Source organism: Tursiops truncatus, chromosome 14 (assembly GCF_011762595.2).
Source record: "Tursiops truncatus isolate mTurTru1 chromosome 14, mTurTru1.mat.Y, whole genome shotgun sequence".
Taxonomy (NCBI): domain Eukaryota; kingdom Metazoa; phylum Chordata; class Mammalia; order Artiodactyla; family Delphinidae; genus Tursiops; species Tursiops truncatus.
Window position 1 is genome coordinate 27924779 of NC_047047.1, and position 26910 is coordinate 27951688.

General features: G+C 35.5%; 1 protein-coding gene across 13 annotated transcripts in view; it reads left to right on the forward strand.

The window, feature by feature from the left end:
* EXOC6B (exocyst complex component 6B) overlaps positions 1-26910 on the forward strand; it is a 710711-nt gene that overhangs the window by 441001 nt on the left and 242800 nt on the right. For 2 of the 13 annotated variants that reach the window (XR_012325650.1, XR_012325649.1), the window contains exon 20: positions 1044-1074. The exons of 10 other annotated variants lie outside the window; for them this stretch is intronic. Coding sequence is in view for 1 of the 3 variants with exons in the window: in XM_033838293.2 (XP_033694184.1) it covers positions 12992-13081 (90 nt within the window). In the remaining 2 variants the exon portion in view is untranslated. Of the gene's footprint in view, positions 1-1043; positions 1075-12991; positions 19194-26910 lie in introns of those variants that run through there. One more of the 13 variants, XM_033838293.2, reaches the window with a different exon arrangement.

The window sequence follows — 26910 nt, forward strand, 5'->3', positions numbered from 1 at the left end:
TCTTTTTCCATCCCCTCACTTTCAGCCTGTATGTGTCCCTAGGTCTGAGGTGGCTCTCTTGTAGACAGCATATATGCGCTTCTTGTTTTTGTATCCATTCAGCCAGTCTGTGTCTTTTGGTTGGCACATTTAATCCATTTGAGTTTAAGGTAATTATCGATATGTATGTTCCTATTACCATTTTCTTAATTGTTTTGAGTTTGTTATGGTAGGTCTTTTCCTTCTCTTTTGTTCCTGCCTAGAAAAGTTCCTTTAGCTTTTGTTGTAAAGCTGGTTTGGTGGTGCTGAATTCTCTTAGTTTTTGCTTGTCTGTAAAGGTTTTAATTTCTCCATCAAATCTGAATGAGATCCTTGCTGGGTAGAGTAATTTTGGTTGTAGGTTTTTCTGTTTCATCACCTTAAATATGTCCTGCCACTCCCATCTGGCTTGCAGAGTTTCTGCTGAAAGATTAGCTGTTAACCTTATGGGGATTCCATTGTGTGTTATTTGTTGCTTTTCCCTTGCTGCTTTTAATATTTTTTCTTTGTATTTAATTTTTGATAGTTTATTTAATATGTGTCTTCGAATGTTTCTCCTTGGATTTATCCTGTATGGGACTCTCTGTGCTTCCTGGCCTTGATTAACTATTTCCTTTCCCATATTAGGGAAATTTTCAAATATAATCTCTTCAAATATTTTCTCAGTCCCTTTCTTTTTCTCCTCATCTTCTGGGACCCCTATAATCCAAATGTTGTTTCGTTTAATGTGTCCCAGATGTCTCTGAGAGTGTCCTCAATTCTTTTCATTCTTTTTTCTTTATTCTGCTCTGCAGTAGTTATTTCCACTATTTCATCTTCCAGTTCACTTATCCGTTCTTCTGCGTCAGTTTTTCTGCTATTGATTCCTTGTAGAGAATTTTTAATTTCATTTATTGTGTTGTTCATCATTGTTTGTTTGTGCTCTAGTTCTTCTAGGTCCTTGTTAAACGTTTCTTGTATTTTCTGTATTCTATTTCCAAGATTTTGGATCATCTTTACTATCATTATTCTGAATTCTTTTTCAGGTAGACTGCCTACTTCGTCTTCATTTGTTAGGTATGGTGGGTTTTTACCTTGCTCCTTCATCCTCTGTGTGTTTCTCTGTCTTCCTATTTTGCTTAACTTACTGTGTTTGGGATCTCCTTTTCGCAGGCTGCAGGTTCGTAGTTCTCTTGGTTTTGGTTTCTGCCCCCAGTGGCTAAGGTTGGTTCAGTGGGTTGTGTAGGCTTCCTGGTGGAGGGGACTAGTTCCTGTGTTCTGGTGAATGAGGCTGGATCTTGTCTTTCTGGTGGGGAAGTCCACATCTGGTGGTGGTTTTTGGGTGTCTGTGACCTTATTATGATTTTAGGCAGCCTCTGTGGTAATGGGTGGGGTTGTGTTATGTCTTGCTAGTTTCTTGGCATGGGGTGTGCAGCACTGTAGCTTGCTGGTGATTGAGTGGAGCTGGGTCTTGGCGTTGAGACTGGGATGTCTGGGAGATTTTCACCGTTTGATATTACGTGGAGCTGGGAGGTCTCTGGTGGACCAATGTCCTGAACTCGGCTCTCCCATCTCAGAGGCACAGGCCTGATGCCCGGTCGGAGCACCAAGACCCTGTCAACCACATTGTTCAAAAGAAAAGGGAGAAAAATAGAAAGAAAGAAAATATTAAATAAAATCGAGTTATTAAAATAAAAAATGGAAAATAATTATTACAAATAATAAAAAGAAAGAATGAATGAAGAGAGCAACCAAACCAAAAAACAAATCCACCAATGATAACAAGTGCTAAAAACTTTACTTGAGAAAAAAAAAAATACGGACAGACAGAACCCTATGACAAATGGTAGGAGCAAAGCTATAGAGAGAAAATCACACACAGATGCATACCCATACACACTCACAAAAAGAGAAAAAGGAAAAAAATTTATATATATATCGTTGCTCCCAATGTCCACCACCTCAATTTTGGATGATTCGTTGTGTTTTCAGGTATTCCACAGATGCAGGGTACATCAAGTTGATTGTGGAGATTTAATTTGCTGCCCCTGAGGCTGCATGGAGAAATTTCCCTTTCTGTTCTTTGTCCGCACTGCTCTGGGGTTCAGCTTTGGATTCGGCCCCGCCTTTGTGTGTAGGTCGCCTGCGGGCATCTGTTCTTCACTCAGATAGGACGGGGTTAAAGTAGCAGGTGATTAGGGGGCTCTGTCTCACTCAGGCCATGGGGAGGGAGGGGTACAGAATGTGGGGCACGACTGTGGCGGCAGAGGCCGGCATGACATTGCACCAACCTGAGGTGCGCCTTGCGTTCTACCGGGAAATTTGTCCCTGGATCACGGGACCCTGGCAGTGGTGGGCTGCACAGGCTCCCAGGAGGGGAGGTGTGGAGAGTGACCTGTGCTCGCACACAGGCTTCTTGCTGGCTGCAGCAGCAGCCTTAGCATCTCATGCCCGTCTCTGGTGTCCACGGTGATAGGTGCGGCTCACGCCTGTCTCTGGAGCTCGTTTAGGCAGTGCTCTTAATCCCCTCTGCTCACGCACCGCAAAATAACGTGGCAAGGAAAAGTCTCTAGCCTGTTCGGCAGTTCCAGACCTTTTCCCCGACACACTCCCGGCTAGCTGTGGCAGACTATCCCCCTTCAGGCTGTGTTCACACAGCCAACCCCAGTCCTCTCCATGGGATCTGACCTCCAAAGCCCGAGACTCAGCTCCCAGCACCCACCCACCCTGGTAGCTGAGTAGACAAGCCTCTCGGGCTGGTGAGTGCTGGTCAGCATGGATCCTCCTTGTGGGAATCTCTCCGCTTTTCTCTCTGCACCGCTGTTGCTGAGCTCTCCTCCATGGCTCAGAAGCTTCCCCCTCCGCCACCCTAGTCTCTGCCAGTGAAGGGGCTTCCTAGTGTATGGAAACTTTTCCTCCTTCACAGCTCCCTCCCAGTGGTGCAGGTCCCGTCCCTATTCTTTTTTCTCTTTTTTTTCTTTTTTCTTTTGCCCTACCCAGGTACGTGGGGAGTTTCTTGCCTTTTGGGCTGTCTGAGTTCTTCTGCAAGCATTCAGTAGGTGTTCCGTAGGAGTTGTTCCACATATAGATGTATTTCTGATGTATTTGTGGGGAGGAAGGTGATCTCCTTCTTACTCTTCTGCCATCTTGAATGTCTCTTCTGGTTTACCTTTGTTGCTGGGATGTGGGTTTTCTGAGTTTTTAATATGAGCCTGGCACATTATTGTCTCTTCAGTACTGAGAGGACTACGGAAATTTCTCCTTTTCAGATAAACTTATCTCTTCAGCCTTCTGCTTTTTTCAATTTTAGAATTTGGCAAATATCTTGAATAGGAGTCTTACCCATGTCAGCAATTGCCCACAGGAAAAAATGTGGTTAGAGACTGTCAATATCAATTCATTACTCCCTGAAGAGCTTTCAAGCTTCCACCTGAGATTCTCATGAATCCTCCCACTAGTGAGTCTTTTTTTCTCAAACTCTGTGAGACTGCAGGAAATCTTACTTTGCTTTTGAAAGATTTTGGCTTAGACCTTTATTTTCCTCAGCTGTGTAGCTTTAGAATTCAGAAAATGTCTTGAGGAGAAAGCTGGCTCTGAGATCTCTAATTCTGGCACTTCAGCCCCATGGAAGCAACAAAAATTCAGTGATTTTTTTTTTTTTCACCCTGGTAGCTACTCTCTGCCTGGACCTAACCCAGATTCTTAGTCTGTTTCTGTTCCTAGGTTTGCCAAATGCCTCCAGGGACAGCTTCAGATCCTTAGCTCACCTTTAACAGGTCTGCCTTCTTTGCAATTTTATTCCCTTTAGTTTTCATTGCTTCCCAGCCTTCTGGTGTCTTTAAATATATGTTTTCTCTTTTTTTTTTTTTTACTACCTTTTCTAGTTTTGGGTGGGAGTATTGGCCTGTAGAAAACTAGGTCATTTCCTCAAGCTTCATCTTGATACCAAAGCCAGAGAAAGTAGCACAAAAGACAAAACTTACAAACCAATCTCACAATTATGGATGAAAACAAATTTAGCAAGTCAATTCCAAAATATTTTAAGAAAGTAATTTAGCATTAGGATGTAGGATTTAGTTTAGAAATGCAAGGATGGTTTGATATTTAACAATCTAATAATATCACAGTACTAGGTGAAGGAGATAAAGTATATGAACACTTTTATATATTCTAAAAAGACATTGTATAACATCCAGCCTGCATTTCTGATTTTTAAAAAAAGTTACTAAAATACAAGCAATATAATATTTCAATAACATGTTAAAGAGCATCTATGTGAAATTCAGCAGCCACCATAGACTTAGCAGTGGAAACTAAAAACATTTATTTGCATCAACTTCAGAAGAATGGTGAAGATTGTTCTCACCACTGCTTTAGAAGTTTTATCAAATAACTATGGTAAAAAAAAGAATAAATTACCAATAGTACAATGAGCCATGTATCTTATCATTATTCATAGGTTATTATTGTGTGGTTAGAAAACTCAAGAAAATCAACTGAAAAATAATTAGGACCAATAATACTTTTGGTTACATGGTACACTTAAAAAACAAATCAGCTTCTCTTATGTTAGCAAACCCTCATATAAGTATTGCCTTAAAAGTGCCCTATTTGCTATTGAGGCATAAGATATAAGATCTCTGTGAGTAGACTTAACAAGTAATGTATAACACAAATGTGAAAAACATGTCACAGAGTAATTTAAAAGATACTTCATTATGTACAAATATATGCATATTATGTACACATATATGTGTTCTAGGATGAGAATATTTCATATTGTACAGAGTTTCTCTGAAATTAATCTAACTGCAATGAATATCAAGTGGATTTGATGGTGGTGGGTTATCTTAACAAAATAATTCTACAGTTCATTCAGAGACAAAATTGGAAAATATTTGCCAAAAAAATATGAAAAAGAAAATTAATGAGTGTGGTCTTTTCAAATATAGAAAGGTTATTATGAACCAAAATAACTTAATATTCTTCTTACACTGGAATAGACTGGTAGATTAAAGGAATAGTTAAATACAAAATCTATAAATATTTCAAAGTATAAGTAAGAATTTAGTATATGATAAAGATGGCATTTAGCAATTGCTGTTACCAATACTATCTGCTCATTTGGGTAAAAAGCATATTAACTCTGTCTCATATATCAAAATGAATTCTAGATCAAATTTGTGTTCATATTTTTAAAAGAAAGAAATTATGGGGAAACCAATAAAAATATTAGCAAATATTTCTATAATCTGAAAGTGACTCACCATCATAAGGATGACACCAAAGACTGAAATCATTAAGGAAAAGGTTAATAATTTGACTATAAAAAATGATTTTTAACCAGTTAGGTTTAATGCACCTAAATGGTATTAATTAAGAAAATAGAATGTAAGATTATCAGTAAAAACAATTACAATAAATATTCCCAAAGGTTAATATCTATAATATATAACAAAATCACACATTCTTTCAAATTTAATAAGAAGATACAACTTGATGAAAAAGTTTACAAAAGTTGTATTAAGGCAGTCAGAAGACAAGAAAAATAAGACTAGTGATAACATGAACAAAGCATGTAATTCTAGTAATAAGATATATATAAATTTGTGGTGTATTTTTGCCTATAAACTTGCCAAAAGTAAATAAGAAAATGATAACGTTCAATATTTATGATTAATATTTCAGGGAATAGCTCTCCTGATACATTTCTGGTAGGTGTGTAAATGGGTATAGTCTTCTTAGTGGTTAGTTTTTCAATATCTCTCATCTTTTAAAATTTGTTTACCTTTTATCCTGCAATCACATGTATAGCAATCTAACTGAAGTAATCATAGGTATATTATAAAATTCAGATATAAATATGTTCATCATAGTGTTATCTTTTGTATAGTAAAGATTTGGGAATAAATTAAAAGTCCAGTAACAGATTTATTAGCTAAATAAAGTATTATATATTCACATAATGTGATGTCAGTCATTCACTAAATTAATTTAGATGATATTTATTCATTTAAAAATATATTATTCATCTCTTAATTTGAAAAGCAGATTGCTTTTCAAACTGGTTGGAGGCAAAGTGAAGTTCAGTGATGCTCTTGATTTTAATCCCCACATCACTCATCACCTTGTTCTTTTTTTTTTTTAATATTTATTTATTTATTTATTGGCTGTATTGGGTCTTAGTTGTGGCACTCGGGCTCCAGAGTGCATGGGCTCTGTAGTTGTGGCACTCGGGCTTAGTTGCCCGGCGGCAGGTGGGATCTTAGTCCCCTGACCAAGGATCAAACCGTCCCCTGCACTGCAAGATGGATTCTCAACCAGTGGACCACCAGGGAAGTTCCCATCACCTTGTTCTTAAATAGAGAAGCCTGGGACCTAAGAAAATAAAAAAGGGAATTCCCTGGCTGTCCAGTTGTTAGGACTCAGCACTTTCACTGCCAGGGCCCGGTTTCAATCCCTGGTCAGGGAACTAAGATCCTGCAAGCCACTTGGCGTGGCCACAATTAAAAAAAAAAAAAAAAACCCCGAACTGTAACAATATGATCTCATTTTTATTAATATACATATAGGAGCATTATTCATCTACATTATATATAGTAAAAATCTAGAATTAAATACTCCCTGATTTACTGTACTCATCTTTAGTCTGTAATTTTTCCCTTTTGTTTATCTGTGTTAAAAGTATTTTTTCCTGTCATGAAATATTTATAATCCTGGCTTGGGAGAAGGTGATGTTTAGAAGCATTATTCTCTATCTCAAGATTATTTTGTCTTTGATAATTAATTTATATTAAAAAAAACCACTTTTATTGATGAAAGATTTTTTTAGATGTGTTTCATATTTTGAAAGGAAAATGGGCAGTAGTATTTTGGTCATTATGTCTCCCCCAGCATTGTACAGTTATTTGAGTGAGTAAGATTTTAGAGTATCATAGGGTAAAAATGCAATACTGCAAGTCAAAATCATCCTGTATAGGTATTCTTAATATTCAAATTTCTTGTTTTTTTTATTTCTCTATTCTTAAAATATGAAAACAACCCTCATACTAAGTGTTACTGTTCATACATGTCATATAATACAGTGGTTCCTATATATACAGGAGCTATCATATGTCAATACCATACTTACTTTAACATCCAGGCAATTTAGAAGTAGTCCTCTGAGTTAAACTCATGTTTGTCTAACTCCAAATACATGCTTTTTCCACCTATAGTGATGTGATCTTTGGTACAGGGTTATATTGTAAGTAATTAGTTGAGGGTTTTTTCCTTTTTTTTTTTTTTTTTTATTCTAAGCTACCATTGCTACCTAAATACTATACAGTAACCTCTCAGTGTAGATTGAGTTGATCCTACCATTCATAATCACCTTACCACTTACCATTCAGAATTGAAGTCAGAGGTAATTCACATCCCTGAATCCTCAATATGGCTTTCATAATTGCCATGTTTTTGTCTTGTCTAATATACAGATGTCTTTCTGAAACCACACGTTCAAAAAGTAGTCATATTCACCAACTATTGTATTCATTAGAATCAAATTAGTATGATTTCTAAAACTGTCCCTTGTTCTGGTTTTCCTCAGGGAGCAAATTAGATGACTCAGCATATATGTTCATGTTCCCCAGCATGCTAGATAAATTCTTCATGGAACCTCATTTTAGTAGAATGTATTAGCAAAACAGAGCTGTGTCTAAAATTCACTCTTGTACATTATTAGCGAAAGATGAGAGAGGAAGGAGCTAGCTATTTCTGAGAAAGAACCAGAGTCATTTGTCTTTTAATAAATATAAATACTTCTTTTCATTTAAAAAATTCCCTAGCAATAGTGACTCTCTGTCAAAGAGGATTGAATGATAGGAAATAGGGATATGGAAAGAACTGTAAAGAAAACAGCAAAGACTGTCTCGTTCTCTTACATTTTGAAATCCCCGGTTTTTCTTACTTCTCAGGGATGTTTTGTCACCACAATAGCGACAAAGCTAAAGGGGTATGTTAATGTGTGTGTGTGTGTGTGTGTGTGTGTGTGAGAGAGAGAGAGAGAGAGAGAGAGAGAGAGAGAGAGATGATATCCTAGATTACACTTTATTAGACCGTGAATGATTAGGGGAAAATTATTGAAATTTGTAACTATTTTCCCCTTGAAGTTTTGGTGACCAGGGTAGCTTAGCTCTTTTCATGAGGCACCCACAAATCATTGTAATAATAAGGTTTCCACAGTTAGACTTCTAAAATGTTGCTGTATCCTTTGAATTAACAGATGAGGTAAGCACACAAGCATTTTATCAGGCTCCAATTGTATAATTTACAGTTGCATGCATAGCCACTCATTTTGCATGCTCAGCATAAGAACATACTTTTGAGAGCTTATCCTTGTTATTCTGATAATTATCTTTCAGAAATGCTTGAGAGAGAGGAAATACTGTCTCAAGTAACAGACCCAGAGGAGGGAATCTTGAGTTAGTTTTCTTTGTCTGCTGTTAATGTTAATTTATATGACCTGGGGCAAGATCTCTGTTAACCCACCTTGTTTTGCCTTAGTTTCTTTGTCTGAAAATACAGTGATACCTGTCCTTGGTCATCCTTCCTGGGCAGTTACTTGATGACTTATCTTTAAGGGAAAGTTATTTTCTACATACAAGTTCCTGAAATTTTTCCTGTCTAAAACCCTTTAAAAACAGGCATTTCTGGTGGCACACCATTTAATTCTGTGAACTGCTGCCATCTCAAGACTAACCAAATGATTCTGCTATTTAGAAACTGTCAGTGACTTCCATTAAGTACAAAATCTGCTCTGTAACCATCAAGACTTTCCATAATACGACCCCCACACTACCTTTTTGTCTTTGTCTCAGTTTTCTATTAGCCCAAGACTGAAGTATTGCTGTTTGTCAAGCACACTCTACTGTTTTCTACCCTTGGTGTTTTTTCGTGCTTTTGTCTACTTTTACTGCTTCTGCCCCTTACCTGTATCTGTTGAAATCTTACCCATCCTTCAAGACTCATTTGAAATCCCACACCTTCCATGAAGTCTTCTCCAGTTCACTTAACCAGATGTGACATCTTCCTTTTCTGTGGCACTCCTTTTACGGCACTAGCCTAATTCGGTCTTGGGTGGGTTGTGTCCTTCATTTGTGTGCTTACTTCAAGAAATGGGAGGGTGGTAATTAAGATGTATGTGTGCCAGATGCTTTACATGTGTTATATGTCATCCAGTTAATGAAGACTCAAAATGCCTCAATCAGATAAGTTTTACATTTTAGTAATGAGAACATGAACTCAGGGAAGTAATGTACTTTGTAAGAGATACAGCATATAGGTGCCAGGGTCAGGATTTAAACTGATTTATTTGAATTTAAAACTTTTCCATTTTACCATCTTACCTACTAGATTGATTGCCAGATGTAGGGCTGAACTCTGGATAGATGGAGACTTTGTCTTATTCATCTCTATCTCTGTGTACAGTTCAGCATCTCCCATGAAATGGTACACAGTAAGTTTTTGTAGAGTTCTTGTTTTGAATTATAAAATAAGTAAATTCCTACCTGGGGATCAAAAACCATTTTGGGATCATATACATTATTAAAAGCAATCATTTAATTATTAAAAATAAAAGTCATAAACTATTATTCTGAGATAAGGACCAAAGGTTTGTTTGGGTTAAAATTCTAAATTGGTCTTTTTCCTTCCATATTCTCTCTTGCTTACCCAAATAAAGAAGGTAATTGTTCTTCAAGTGACAGAATTTTAATTATTTTTATAATGCCTTGCATTTGTGTATTACTTTATTATATTCAAACTTCTTTTGCATATTCTCATTGTCTCATTTGGTTTTTTAAACAACCTCTATGATGTATGAATAGTTATTATTTTTCCTTGTGGACAGATATGGAAACTGAGACCTAAAGTGGTGTTGCGGAAGGTCAGAAAATGAATCATTAGTAGGGGTAAATCTTAGGTTTTTTTACTCTGAGTCATGCTTTCTCCACCATATAAAACTGTCTCTCAATATTTGATAATAGCTACTATCTTTTGAGTACATATCATGTACCAGGTACTATATTAAGCATGTTTTCTGTGTGTGTGTGTGTTTGTGCGTATGAATTTGTTGCAAGGAATAAATGAGAATGTATGTATATCATATATGTACGTGTGTATATATAAGTGTAGACATGTATTTTTTTCCTCTCTTGGAGCAAAATTTACAGATTTACTGATGATTTCTCTGTCTATTGAGAAATTGTTCCCTTTTTCTGTGCGGTTAAGATTTTGGCTATTTGAGCTGCATAGAGTACTTTGAAATAAAATTAGCTCATTATTAGTGTGGTATTGGAGTTGTGAGTTCAGTTAATCACTTACATTCCTTAGGAGTTTCATATTTCTACAGAGGTATCTTTGTATGAGCTATTACTTAGCACTTTCCCCCCATAAAACTACTATTAGCAATAGCCATAGCCGTTGTTTCCGGTAGTATTCAGCCAGTAGTCCTTTGCCCCTTTAATGATATTGGTCGCTGGGTTATCTCCTGCTCTTATAATTATTAAATAAAAGAGTAAGAAAGTTTGAGTCCAAATACTAATCCTTCTAATTCTTTATTTGGTGATGAGATAAAGTAGAAAATAAGGAGAATCTAGAGCTTAAAGGACTATAAAATCCTACAACTTTAACGCTCCATATCTGATATGCTGTTTAAGAGTCAGAGATACCAGTGAGAACATCTTGGCTACTGCTGTATCTGACCATCTTAATATCTTGGATACCTTTATAAAATGGAAAGGAGGCTGCTCTGATTTTTCTCATTGGTGCTGGGGTAATGGGAAACTGGATATTTTCTGAGGACAAAACAATTATTTCTATATAGCTTATAATAGCAAATAATTAAAAACAACCTTAATTGTATAATAGGTAAATGGTTATATAAACTATAATACTGTTGCTCAATGAACTATTATGCATTTATTAAAATGAATTTTATGAATATCAAATAACATTGCAAAATATTTATAATATAATGTTAAATGAAAGAAGCAGAATGAAAATTTTGTAAGCAAAATGATTACAGGTATGTAAAACTCTAAAAACATGTTAAAGTTCAGAAGGAACTATGTTAAATGTAAATATTTGTGTTTGTAGTAGGGCTTCCTAATCTTTTTCAAATTGTGTGTATATTATAATTTTTTGTTATTGGTATTTTAAAAAATATTTTTAAAAAATCTTGAGATTTCATAGCTCCTCTTCCAGTTCATATTTGCCATTGCTCATACAACAGTGAAAGAAAAAAAAATCCACATTTTAAGGTTTATTTATGTTCTGGTCTTCTTCATTTAGCTCATTTCAATCTGCAGATTAACCCCTTTTTACAGATTAAATTTAGGTATAGACAGTAAATCATTGCCCAAGATCATACAAGTAATACATGGTAGAACAGAGAGGCCTCTCATGCTGAAGCCCATGATCCTTTACTAGAGTAAACGCGTTGCTTTTTCCTAAAATTTCAGACTAAAGAAGATGTTTGGAATATGTAGGGTTGCTGTAGAGTTGAGGTATCCTAGTAAAGTTCTAGGCAAGAGGACTGAGAACCATGATCAAGATTAGATCAGGGATAATAAATCATAACTGAGGACAACTGAGGGTATGTGGTTGTTAAAGGAAGAGCATAAGGCAGAGTTTCTCTTTATGCCAATGTATTTCCAGATGTGTACTCCAGAAACACTGATGTCTGTCATGCCCTGTTTTCATCAATTTTTAGTGATTCGTATGCCTTCTAGTGTAACTCTTGTCCATACTATGTATATTTCCCATAATTCCTTTACATAAACCATTTGACTTCAGCCAAGTGTATCTATTCATTGTTCCTAAACATACTATGCTTATTCCTGGCTGTGGATTTTTGTTTATACGTTTCTTTCTCCTTGGAAGGACTTCTCATCTCACTTTAAAATATTTCCTTCCTTTGAAATACAATTCAAAGCCTATTTTCCCCATGAAGTCTTTCAGGACTGGTCCCCTTCCTCTCCAGAGGGAGAAAAATCCCAAGGGTTTGACTTTCTTGTAAACATCTATAGATCTTATTATGTCCATTCTCTATTTGAAATTTAAGATATATTATCTTTAATTATTACTTTTTCTATATATTCCCATTATCATCAACTCAGATTACAAGTTCTTTGAAAGAAAATGTCTTAGACTTTTTAATATATCGAACACTGAGTAAGTATCCAGTGAATATCATGAAGAGATTGGATATGTCTAAAAGGGACATCATGTATGGAACAGTGACCTCCAACTCAAATGACTGTTCGCCATCACATGACATCTTTTCTGATTACAGCTGTTTATTACAATTTATTTTGCTTTACAATTCCATTTCATAAGAATGAGGTTGGGAAAGCAGTGAAAATGTATTTATCCAAGTTCCCAAGGAAGAAATCACCGCTGCTTAGGAATATTGCAGTTAGATCATTATAAACTACATTTTTACTTCTTTGACAAGATGGTAAATTTGAGCCTGCCATTTGGTGCCAAGATACTCTAGCACATCTAGTGCACATACTATGGGGTGAGGAGTTCACAGTTAAATTAACAGGAATCTGGCACATGCCACTGTTCTGCAGTACTTTCATGGTGGTTTACAGCCACAGTTTTAATATGGTTTAGTAAGTGCTTGAACTTCTCCAAACAAATAACACACATTATTGGAAATCAGACACAGTGCATACTTGCCTCTGGGGACTCCTCCTACTTTGAATTAGGAATTGCAGGCTTGTTGCTTTTTAGCTCCCTGGTTGTAGATGAGGTCCAGGCTCTTCTTAGGGAAAAACTGCCATCTTGAAAAATTATTTTTGTGACAAACATATACACACACAAAGCCAAAAAATGAATTTTCTACCCTGAAATACTTCCCTGAATGTATTACAATATATTTTAAAAATATAACAATGCATTTCTGATTATGTTAAGATTATCTACTTTTTCTTTTCATTTCGTTTAGGATAATTTGATTGCCCTTACAATATTCCTGCAAATGAATTATTTACTACCTTTGTTCCAAGATGGAGACTTTTTTCAACACTTACAGTGACAATTAAACTAACAAAGTGAGGACGTTTTATGTCGTGTCTTTGAATATGAGTGTTTTGTTTTGGTGAATTGCTGGCTTTTGTTTTTATTTTAAGTTTCATTGTTTCGTATCTTGATAACTCCTTTGGAAGATAGTCTTAGGATCAAGAACTGACGAGGACCTGAAAATGGGAAGCTGTCTTTCAATAGACAAACAGGCCCCAACTCTGTAGGCTCAAGGAGTCTAACATGAACCCTTTGTGAAGGTAGTTTTCTTCTATGCCTGTTTCTCCTATATGTGAATATAGATCCAACTGGAACTGTGTAAAATCTAAGGATTGTTCTCTAGAACTGTATTTTTGGTGCCATGTTGACCATATCTATATTTCTGCTGTTGTAAAACAGACATGGTGACCCCTATAGCTCATTGTTTTATGTAAGAGGCCCTTGAAGATATGTGTTTTTTTAAAAATACTCCATCCTTGAGAAAAGGAAATAAGTTTATTTACTTATTTTTAATTGAAGAATAACAAACATATAGAAAAGTAAACAAATCATAAGTACATAGTTTGATGAATTTTCACAAAGTAGACATACCTGTGTCATCAGCACGAAGACCAAGAAACAGAATATTACCAGTTTCCCAGAAGACCGTTCTAGCCTTTCCCCTGTCAAATCTTCACCTTTCTCCCTGTGGGTAATCTTTATCTGTACTTCTAATACTATAGCTTGATTTTGCCTATTTGTGGAATGATACAAATTCCATTCTTTTGTGTCATATGTATTCTTTTGTGTCATTTCTTAGGTTCACCGTAATTAATCTGTGATAACTAGCATTTGTTCATTCTTATTCCTATATAATATTCCATTATATGAATATGCCATAATTTGTTATCTGTTCTAAAGTTTTTAGGCATTTGAGTTGTTTCCAGTTTTTGGTTATTAGAAATAGTGTTGCTTTGAAACTTCTTGTTTATGTATTTTGGTGAACATATTTCTTTTGAGTACATACTTAGGAATGAAATTGCTGTGTCATAGTGTATGAAAATGTTCAGTTTCCTGCCAAACAATTTTCCAAAGAATTATATGATCTGTATTTAGGTTTATTTGTCTCTATCATTTTAATCTTTCTATTGGATATATAGTGGTATTGCATTGATATTTCATTTGAAATTGAACAACACTTCACATGCTTATTGGCCACTTGTATATACTTGTATATACTTCTTTGTGAAGTGTTGTTCAAGTCTATTGCCCATTTTTTAACTGGGTTATCTGCCTTTTTATTAAAGATTTTCTGTTCAGGATATATTTAGTTAAGCAGCTGTGGTATGTTAATGGCAAAAGGAACTTTGAAGATATGATTAAGCTAAGGTTCCTGAGTTAGGGAGATTATTTTGTAATATCTGGATGGACCCAGTGTAATCTCAAGGGTCCTTATAAGAGGGAGGTAGGTGTGTCAGAGTCAGAAAGGGAGATGTAATGATGGAAGCAAAGGTCAGAGTGATATAGCCAGGAGCTGGGAAACGTGGGCAGCTTCTAGAAGCTGAAAAAAGCAAGGAACAGATTTTTTCCTAGGGCCTCCAGAAGGAAGTTGCCTTAATTTTAACCCTATAAGGCCTATTTTGGACTTCGGACCCCCAGAACTGTAAGAAGCCACTAAATTTGTACTGATTTGCTGCAGGAGCAGTAGGAAGCTAATACAGCTGTACTCAAACTTTTGGTCTTCAGACTCCTTTTTATTGAGGAATCCAAAGAGCTTTTTTGTATGCTCTTCATATCTATCAATATTTATCATATTGAAATTAATACTGAGAAATTTAAAAATATTTATCTATTTATTTTAAAATAACAATACACCTATTATTGTTAATGTGAATAATACATTTTTCAAGAAAATAATTCTGTTTTCCAAAACCAAAGAAATTTAGTCAGAGGAATGACATTACTTTTTTTTTAATATATAACTTTAATGTCTGGCTTAATAGAAGACAATTGGATATCACAAATCTACTTCTGCATCAGTCGATTGTGATACATTGTTCTGGTGGAAGTATATGAGAAAATCTAGCCTCGTAGATATGTTGAATAAAGGAGTATTTAACAGCCTTTTTCAGATAATTTTTTATACTTTTTGATACTATAGCAGAACTTGACATATAATAGATTCTTATAGGTTAGTTGCAATGTAGAATCTGAAACCTTATCAATGAATTTTTCATATTCTGTAACCTTAGAGTTCATTGGTCTATTTTGTACTTTGAATAGATCTTTTACCCATGCATGATTTTGTAGCATCATACATTGTTGATTTAGAAAATATTGGTCCACTGAGTTATCCAGATCTTCCAAATGTTGACATATTTTAGTATATAATATAAAAAAATCACACTCAGTATTATTACTACCAGTCTCATTTAAAAAGTCTTTAAGTACTGGTGAGCTATATCATGATGGCAGATACTAGTTTTTCAAAATTCAAAATTTTGCTTGTAAGCTTGAATTGTGTCATTGGCAACTAATACTGTCAGTTGTTTTCTTTTAAGTGGCAGACTCATTCTGATCATTTTCAAGAAAATCCCTACCAAAAACCCAAGTCTGAATAACCATAAATTTTCTGTCAGCTATTTTTTCAAGTGAAAAGGATGTTCCCTGAAAAAGGGAGCTAGTTCACCTTGCAACTCAAACTATCATGCAAGTGCTTTTCTTTATCATACTTTAGTATGCAGCATAAATATTTTATGCATACTTACCAATTTGTCACAATATAAAAGGGACGTACGTACTCAAGGGTTGGGATTTAATAACATTAATAACTTTTACTGCTTCTTCAAGGACATTCTTACACAAAACTGGCATTTGTTTTATTGTGCATGCCTGGCATTGAAGAATACAAGAATTACCAGTACAGTTTGGTGCCATGCCATTAATTCATGTTAAGGCACCAGTTGTTTTGCCCATCATTACTTTTGCAAATGTCAACACGAGGGAAATGTCATCAGTGCAGATTTCAACATGGTGAAAAAAGCAAATAGCATGTTAATGTTATTGTGAAAATTGTTTTGAATTTGTGGACCCTTGAGAGAGTCTGAAAGACTCCCAGGCATCTGCAGATTACACTTCAAGAACTACTGTTCTAGTTACTAGTCTTTTATACCTGTACTGCACATATTTTCTTCCAGTTTTTGGCTTGCCTTTTCACTCTCTTAATGATGTCTTTTGGTGGTACGTATTGCTCTTTGAGAAGTATACATTTCTTATTAAATATAATTTTCAAAATTAAACCTTTTTTCTCCCTAAGGGATTGAAGTATTGGTCATGACAAGTTGTTCATGTTATCATTTCCCTATTCTACTTCTCTGTGCCACATCTGTTTTCTTGGTGATATTGAGTTTTCCATTCTGTACTGTTGATGTGTATGATCTCTCTTCTTATCGGTCTGCATTCTTTAATTATATGTATTTACTATATTTTACTTTATGGTTCAAACATCACAGGTAACCTGAAGCATTCATGATATTAACTGGTAGATTGGAGAGGAAAAGGGAAAGATTATAAAATTATATCTCAACGATTTATGTGAAGTTAGGTTCCTCTAGATCACAGATAGTTTTTCATTAACAGTTGTAGGCCTGCAGAAGTTTTATTTCAGGTAATGATTTATTCAGGATTATCCTAAAACCATGAAAACTTTTATGGAGTAAATAATATTGCTTAATATGTGGTAAACATTTAATAAGTATTAACTATAAAGTTTGTAATAAATAATACTAAATCTTATGTAATAGATGTAACATATTATTATTAAAACTTTAAAATTCTTCTATAGTATGTATATAAGAAACATTCATTAATTTGAGATTATTGAAGGAATAGTGTTGATATGCTACCTTGTCATAAAGGAAATATGAAAGGTCAGTTACTGAGGGGACATTTGATTGTGATCTTTCTTTAGGGTTTCCTTTAACAGTGGTCCATAGGGATGCATCCAGTGGTTTTTGTTTACCTCTTTACCTTCCTCATGGAACCTGGACTCCCATGTGTAGGACAGGGACTGAGTCTGATGAGCATAAGCTTTATAGCATGTTGAGTTTCAATAGTTCAGGTCTGATCTTAGTTCATGGCCCCAGTCTACTGCAAATGATATGGCAATGATTAGCCCTAATCATACCTATTCTACGATATTGAGGGAAGATTGCTAGACCTGGCATGATTTTATTACTGATGCTAACTGTGGAGAGTCATGAGGAACATCTAGTAATCTTCTGTCTGATTCAATGAATTCCTCTATTTTACATAGCATTTGATCTGCTTTTGAGTAAAAACTGCCACTACCGAAAACTACCGAACCACAATGTCTTTATGGATAACTCACAAATATTTACTTTTCTTATGACTTACCTTGACTCTGTTTTGCCATGAGTTAATAAGTAATCTCTGTCACTGTTTAATTCATTTGCTTTTGAAATATCATGTGAAAGTCCGATGATTAACTTTTAATATGTTTATACCATCTACAGTATATGATCTCTGCCTTTGAAGGCCCTCTGGTAAACATGCTTTCTCTGATTTCATGGAACCTGAGCAGATATTTGGCTCAGTTGCTTCTATCCAAAAGCCTGGGGGCACTCTGAGAAAGTGATCTTGTCCAAACACCAGAGTTTAGCTTCTTTTTCCTCTTTACTTCAGATTTCTCTGCGGTCTGTTTTACCCTCTCTGTAGTAACAAAGTATGTGAATACTGAGGAGCCTGCCACAATTTTCTGGAGTTTATTATTTTTCCAAAGGATAGACTTTCACATTGTTTTAGAAATAAAGCAGTTTATAGCTTGCTGCTATGAATATTGTTCCTGACTCTTACCAGTAATTTGCTGCCTTTTTATTTTAGAATAAAATTTGGATAACCTCTGTTTCCTCTTCTAGAAATGGGAAATCCAAATGCTGGAAAAAGTGGTTGTATGGAAGATAGATTAGACCTGTTTTGAATGGATCTAAAAAGTAGAAGTTAGAGAGAAGTAAGTTAAATAGAGCATGAACTAGTTAATTCATGGTCAGCATTAAAATAGAGGATAATATTTTTATGGGACACTTGCTGTAAAGGCAGTGCATGCATAGGACAGAGTGCTAGACTAGGACTCTGAGTCTTCCAACCCTGAGATTCCTGTGCTTCTACCTCTATGTGCTGGAACCACAAATGACGAATAACTTGGTGTATAATTTATCATGGTGTCTGCATAATGTTTAGAGGTCATCCAACCCAATAACTTGAAAAGCATATTAGAAATTATACTAATAGCAAAGATAAATTTTGATTGACCTGAATTTGGAGTTGCTTTCACCTTATATTTCTTGTATTACTCTTATTTAGTTATTAAATACTTATATTTGATCCAACATAGTTATAGAACTTCATATTGGGAGGGATCTCTTCTAAAGCTTCATTATAATTCTGTCCTCCAATAACTGCAATGGAAAAAATGCTATAAGACAAATTGGAAAGTGAAGTGAGGAACATAAACACCAAAGGTAAAGGACTGAGAACATAATGTATAGTTTACTGCTCTGGTATAAGACTTCCAAAATCTATATAATGTAAGCTGAGGATTATTTTCCTTTTAGACTTAAGTATAAGTGAAACAATAGACTTAAAATTGTATGCTTTTCTCTTATTTCATTTTTGGCACTATGGAATGTCATATGACCTTTTCAAATTTGTGAATATATAAAAGAATGCTGATGACACTTACTCTCTTCTCAAAGTCCTTAGCCATCTTCCCAGATGCAGTTGTGACAATCACAGTGTCCTTTCCAATACTGGGCAGAGCTTATCCTGAAGTGAACTGATCCATGGTTAGTCTCCTGTCCAGAAGTTCTAAGACAGCAGTGAATTCAATATTTATAAAGAACTTAGATTTGAGCAGTTTAGATGTGAACGTATTATTGATTTAGCCAGATGCTTCAAATCAAGGGAATTGTTTTTATATCACAACATATTGTCATTTTGCTAATTTTTATATTCTACTTTCATTTTATGTTTACGCCATTATTTTAGTTGTCTAGGATGATATGTTAGGTGTAACATTTTGTTCTTTTATTCTGTGATCCCAAAATAAAAATCCTTTTGTTAATTGAGAATCAATGATAATAGATGTCTAAACTTTTCTCCCACAAGTTATTGTTTTAAATATACCTCGGGAGCTTCCCTGGCGGTCCAGTGGTTAAGACTGTGCACTTTCACTGCAGGGGGTGCAGGTTTGATCCCTGATCAGAGAAATAAGATGCTACATGTTGTGCGACGTGGTCAAAAAAATAAAAATAAATAAATAAACCTTAAGTGAAAATGCATTAAATAAAAAAATATTGAAAATATGTTGAAAATGTAGAAAATATATTAGTTGTCTCTTTGAAAGTTGTTACATCATGAGTTGATTTTGAAATGGTTGCCTAATCACAATTTGAATACCAGTTAGTTAAATTAATAGAGAATGGGGTCAGTGTCGGGCCCAGCAGCTGGAGGCCAGGCTCACCACACACATTGCTCTCTTTTGAAAGGAAAAGAAAAAAAAGAGGAAAAGAGAGAAACTACAGGAATCTACATCAGTCTAAACTGAACCTGTAATGTCTCCAACATCTGCCTGTTCATACTTTAATTGATTAAAATTTCAAAAAAGAACCAGAAAGCAGAACAAACATAGAGTATGGGAATATTAGCCAGACAAAAGCACAGAAGAATGGAATGAAAGACAAAGAATTATAAAATAAACACTTTGAGAGCAAAAGCAAGAAGAACTACAATCCTGCAGCCTGTGGAACAGAAACCACATTCACAGAAAGATAGACAAGGTGAAAAGGCAGAAGGCTATGTACCAGCTGAAGGAACAAGATAAAACCCCAGAAAAACAATTAAATGAAGTGGAGATAGGCAACCTTCCAGAAAGGGAATTCAGAATAATGTTAGTGAAGATGATCCAGGACCTTGGAGAAAGAATGGAGGCAAAGGTCAAGAAGATGCAAGAAATGTTTATAAAAGACCTAGAAGAATTAAAGAACAGAAAAATACAGATGAACAATACAATAACTGAAATGAAAACTACACTAGAAGGAATCAATAGCAGAATAACTGAGGCAGAAGAAGGGATAAGTGACCCAGAAGACAGAATGGTGGAATTCACTGCCACAGAACAGAATAAAGAAAAAAGAATGAAAAGAAATGAGCACAGCCTAAGAGACTTCTGGGACAACATTAAACACAACAACATTCGCATTATAGGGGTCCCAGAAGGAGAAGAGAGAGAGAAAGGACCTGAGAAAATATTTGAAGAGATTATAGTCAAAAACTTTCCTAATATGGGAAAGGAAATAGCCACCCAAGTCCAGGAAGCACAGAGCATCCCATACAGGATAAACCCAAGGAGAAACACGCCAAGACACATAGTAATCAAATTGGCAAAAATTAAAGACAAAGAAAAATTATTGAAAGCAGCAAGGGAAAAATGACAAATAACATACAAGGGAACTCCCATAAGGTTAACAGCTGATTTCTCAGCAGAAAATCTACAAGCCAGAAGGGAGTGGCATGACATATTTAAAGTGATGAAAGGGAAGAACCTACAACCAAGATTACCCGGCAAGGATCTCATTCAGATTCAATGGAGAAATCAAAATCTTTACAGACAAGCAAAAGCTAAGAGAATTCAGCACCACCAAACCAGCTCTACAAAAAATTCTAAAGGAACTTCTCTAAGTGGGAAACACAAGAGAAGAAAAGGACCTACAAAAACAAACCCAAAACAATTAAGAAAATGGGACTAGGAACATACATATCAATAATTACCATAAACGTGAATGGATTAAATGCTCCAACCAAAAGACACAGGCTCGCTGAATAGATACAAAAACAAGACCCATATATATGCTGTCTACAAGAGACCCACTTCAGACTGAAAGTGAGGGGATGGAAAAAGATATTCCATGCAAATGGAAATCAAAAGAAAGCTGGAGTAGCAATAATCATATCAGATAAAATAGACTGTAAAATAAAGAATGTTACAAGAGACAAGGAAGGACACTACATAATGATCAAGGGATCAATCCATGAAGAAGATATAACAATTATAAATATATGTGCTCCCAGCATAGGAGCACCTCAATACATAAGGCAACTGCTAACATCTCTAAAAGAGGAAATCGACAGTAACACAATAATAGTGTGGGATTTTCACACCTCACTTACACCAATGGGTAGATCATCGAAACAGAAAATTACTAAAGAAACACAAGCTTTAAATGCACAATAGACCCGATAGATTTAATTGATATTTATAGGACATTCCATCAAGTAACAGCAGATTACACTTTCTTCTCAAGTGCACATGGAACATTCTCCAGGATAGATCACATCTTGGGTCACAAATCAAGCCTCAGTAAATTTAAGAAAATTGAAATCATATCCAGCATCTTTTCTGACCACAACGCTCTGAGATTGGAAATCAATTATAGGGAAAAAAACATAAAAAACAGAAACACATGGAGGCTAAACAATATGTTACTAAATAAACAAGAGATCACTGAAGAAATCAAAGAGGAAATCAAAAAATACCTAAAGACAAATGACAATGAAAACACGATGATCCAAAACCTATGAGATGTAGCAAAAGCAGTTCTAAGAGGGAAGTTTATAGCAATACAAGCCTACCTGAAGACACAAGAAAAATCTCAAATAAACTAAGCTTACACCTAAAGGAACTAGAGAAAGAAGAACAAACAAAACCCAAAGTGAGCAGAAGGAAAGAAATAAAGATCAGAGCAGAAATAAATGAAATAGAAACAAAGAAAATAATAGCAAAGATCAATAAAACTAAAAGCTGGTTCTTTGAGAAGGTAAGCATAATTGATTAACCAGTAGCCAGAATCATCAAGAAAAAGAGGGAGAGGACTCAAATCAATAAAATTACAGGGCTTCCCTGGTGGCGCAGTGGTTGAGAGTCCACCTGCCGATGCAGGGGACACGGGTTTCTGCCCCGGTCTGGGAAGATCCCACATGCCACGGAGCGGCTGGGTCCGTGAGCCATGGCCACTGAGCCTGCACGTCCGGAGCCTGTGCTCCACAACGGGAGAGGCCACAGCAGTGAGAGGCCTGCGTACCGCAAAAAAAAATAAATAAATAAAATATATAAATAAATAAATAAAATTACAAATGAAAAAGGAAAAGTTACAACAGACACCACAGAAATACAAAGCATCCTAAGAGAGTACTACAAGCAACTCTATGCCAATAAACTGGACAAGCTGGAAGAAATGGAGAAATTCTTAGAAAGGTATAACCTTCTACGACTGAACCAGGAATAAATAGAAAATATGAACAAACCAATCACAAGTAATGAAATTGAAACTGTTTAAAAATCTTCCAACAAACAAAAGTCCAGGACCAGATGGTGGCTTCACAGGCGAATTCTATCAAACATTTAGAGAACAGCTAACACCTATCCTTCTCAAACTCTTCCAAAAAATAGCAGAGGAAGGAACACTCTGAAACTCATTCTATGAGGCCACCATCACCCTGATACCAAAACCAAAGATACTACATAAGAAGAAAATTACAGACCAATATCACTGATGAATATAGATGCAAAAATCCTCAACAAAATACTATCAAACAGAATCCAACAACACATTAAAAAGATCATACACCATGATCAAGTAGGATTTATGCCAGGGATGCAAGGCTTCTTCAGTATACCCAAATTAATCAATGTGATACACCATATTAACAAATTGAAGAATAAAAACCATATGATCATCTCAATAGATGCAGAAAAAGCTTTTGACAAAATTCAACACCCGTTTATGATAAAAACCCTCCAGAAAGTGGCCATAGAGGGAACCTACCTCAACATAATAAAGGCCATATATGACAAACCCACAGCAAACATCATTCTCAATGGTGAAAAACTGAAAGCATTTCCTCTACAATCAGGAACAAGACAAGGATGTCCACTCTCACCCCTATTATTATTCAGCATAGTTTTGGAAATCCTAGCCACGGCAATCAGAGAAGAAAAAGAAATAAAAGGAATACAAATCGGAAAAGAAGAAATAAAACTGTCACTGTTTGCAGATTACATGACACTGTACATAGAGAATCCTAAAGATGCCAGCAGAAAACTACTAGAGCTAATCAATGAATTTGGTAAAGTTGCAGGATACAAAATTAATGCACAGAAATCTCTTGCATTCCTATACACTAATGATGAAAAATCTGAAAGAGAAATTAAGGAAACACTCCCATTTACCATTGCAGCAAAAAGAATAAAGTACCTATGAATAAACTTACCTAGGGAGACAAAAGACCTGTATGCAGAAAACTATAAGACACTGATGAAAGAAATTAAAGATGATACAAACAGATGGAGAGATATACTATGTTCTTGGATTGGGAGAATCAATATTGTGAAAATGACTATACTACCCAAAGCAATCTACAGATTCAATGCAATCCCTGTTAAATTACCAATGGCATTTTTTACAGAACTAGAACAAAAAGTCTTAAAATTTGTATGGGGACACAAAAGACCCCGAATAGCCAAAGCAGTCTTGTCAGAGAAAAATGGAGCTAGAGGAATCTGACTCCCTGACTTCAGACTATACTACAAAGCTACAGTAATCAAGACAATATGGTACTGGCACAAAAACAGAGATCTAGATCAATGGAACAGGATAGAAAGCCCAGAGATCAACCCACGCACCTATGGTCAAGTAATGTATGACAAAGGAGGCAAGGATATACAATGGAGAAAAGATAGTCTCTTCAATAAGTGGTGCTGGGAAAACTGGACAGCTACATGTAAAAGAATGAAATTAGAACACTCCCTAACACCATACACAGAAATAAACTCAAAATGGGTTAGAGACCTAACTGCAAGACCGGACACTGTAAAATTCTTAGAGGGAAACATTGGAAGAACACTCTTTGACATAAATCACAGCAAGATCTTTTTTGATCCACCTCCTAGAGAAATGGAAATAAAAACAAAAATAAAAAATGGGACATACTGAAGCTTAAAAGCTTTTGCAAAGCAAAGGAAACTACAAACAAGATGAAAAGACAACCTTCAGAATGGGAGAAAATATTTGCAGACGAATCAATGGACAAAGGATCAATCTCCAAAATATATAAACAGCTCATGCAGCTCAATATTAAAAAACAAACAATCCAAAAATGGGCAGAAGACCTAAATAGACATCTCTCCAAAGAATACATACCAATGGCCAAGAAGCACATGAAAAGCTGCTCAACATCACTAATTATTAGAGAAATGCAAATCAAAACTACAATGAGTTGTCACCTCACACCAGTTAGAATGGGCATCATCAGAAAATCTACAAACAACAAATGCTGGAGAGGGTGTGGAGAAAAGGGAACCGTCTTGCACTGTTGGTGGGAATGTAAATTGATACAGCCACTATGGAGAACAGTATGGAGGTTCCTTAAAAAACCAAAACTAGAATTACCATATGACCCAGCAATCCCACTACTCGGCCTATACTCTGAGGAAACCATAATTCAGAAAGACACATGCACCCCTATGTTCATTGCAGCACTATTTACAATAGCCAGGTCATGGAAGCAACCTAATTGTCCATCGATAGACGAATGGATAAAGAAGTTGTGGTACATATATACAATGGAATATTACTCAGCCATAAAAAGGAACAAATTTGGGTCATTTGTAGAGACGTGGATGAATAGAGACTGTCATACAAAGTGAAGTAAATTAGAAAGACAAAAACAAATATCATATATTAATGGATATATGTGGAACCTAGAAAAATGGTACCGATGAACCAGTTTGCAGTGCGGAAATTGAGACACAGATGTAGAGAACAAACGTATGGACACCACAGGGGGAAAGCGGCGGGGTGTGGTAGTGGTGGTGCTGTGATGAACTGGGAGATGGGGATTGACATGTATACACTATGTATAAAATGGATAACTAAGAAGAACCTGCTATATTAAAAAAAATAAAATTCAAAAAAAATACAATAAAAATTAAAAAAAATAGAGAATGGGATGTATTCTTCTGTAGCTAGAGGTAGACAAACATAACTATGTTTTTTAAAAAGATGAGGATCCAAAAAATTAGGTACAGTTTCATATACTGTATAATCTTGTAGAAGATAAAGGAAAAGGCAACCTTACTTGTGTGTTAGATGTTGAGAATTCAGCAAAATATTGTCTTTTTTAATGTGGCAGCCTCTGTCTTTTCATATTACTATAGTATCTAGCATGATATTTAGCATATTTCATTTCACAGAGATAAGAAAATGAATCTCAAAGGCCTTAAGTGACTTATTCAAGCTATCATAATTGCTTATTGGCAAACAAAAAATATTAAAACCCAGATCTCCTGATTGTTACTCCAGAACTCTTTTTAGGTATTATACTGCTTCTGAGATTTTTTTCAGCTGTGATATGTGTGTGTATTCACACATATGTGTGTATGTATGTGCATATATGTATATGTGAAGAGAATATGTATATAATATGTGCGTATATGTAGTATGTGTATGTGTGTTTATGTATATAGATGTAGATAGATAGATAGATAGGGTCTAGGTGAAAGGAAAATAACTGATATGTTAAGTCCCCTGCAAGTAAACACTTCATTTATTCTTGGAGTGGTAACTTCAAAACTTTTTACCTCCATTTTCTGATTAAAATAGATGTGATTTTTCAGCAATCATTCAAATGAGTTCATTGAACCCCTACTATGTGAAAGGCACTACACAGGTATTTTAATAATGATAGGTCAATGTAAGATGTGATCAGTGCCCTAAGAGTGATACAGATAAAGCACAATGGAAGTCCAAGGAGACTTTAGCTGAGAAAGAGGAAGTTTGGGAATTATAAAGAAAATGCCATCTGCAGTAGGTCTTGAAGAATACTTAGAAAAGGTCTTTTAAGATAGAAGTAACCCCATAAAAAAAGTAATAATGACTGAAAGCTTGGGGTCTGTGTGGGAAATAATGAGCATTTTGATATTTCCTGCACTTAGGTTATGTAAAGGAAGACAGCAGGGAAAAATAAATCAGAAAAGCCAACGTCCAGGCTGTGGAAGACCCTAGCTAGCAAGTAAAGGAAAAATGGAGAATCACTGATAGGTTTTTAATAAGGAAGTGTTAAAATAATAGCTTTGTTTCTGGAAAATTAATTTGATAGCAGGAAATTGGATTGGAGGTGGAACAGATTACGGATAGGAAAACTAATTAAGTGTTAGTTGCAGGGACTTCCCTGGTGGCGCAGTGGTTAAGAATCCGCCTGCCAATGCAGGTGACACGGGTTCGAGCCCTGGTCTGAGAAGATTCCACATGCTGTGGAGCAACTCAGCCCATGCCCCACAACTACGGAAGCCTATGCACCTAGAGCCCTTGCTCCGCAACAAGAGAAACCACTGCAATGAGAAGCCCCCGCTTGCCACAACTAGAGAAAGCCTGCACAGCAATGAAGGCCCAACACAGCCAAAAATGAATAAATAAATATTTTAAAAAAAGAGTTAGTTGCAGAATGTCCTCCTAGTACATCTAGTTTAGACTGAAGAATGTTTGACTTGACAGAACAGAAATGAAGAGAGAATTAGTAACAGAGATATTATGGAGGTAGAATTAATATAAGTGGATAATGAGTGGATGTGTTGAGCAAGAGGAGAGTTATAGATGACTGAAAGCTTTGATCCAGTAGTTGAGATGGTGACAGTATCAATAAGATAGATAACCTATAAAGAAGAGCAATTTTAGGACTAGGTAATGAATTTATATTTGGACATAACTGTGAGGTCGTTTAATATGTACTTAT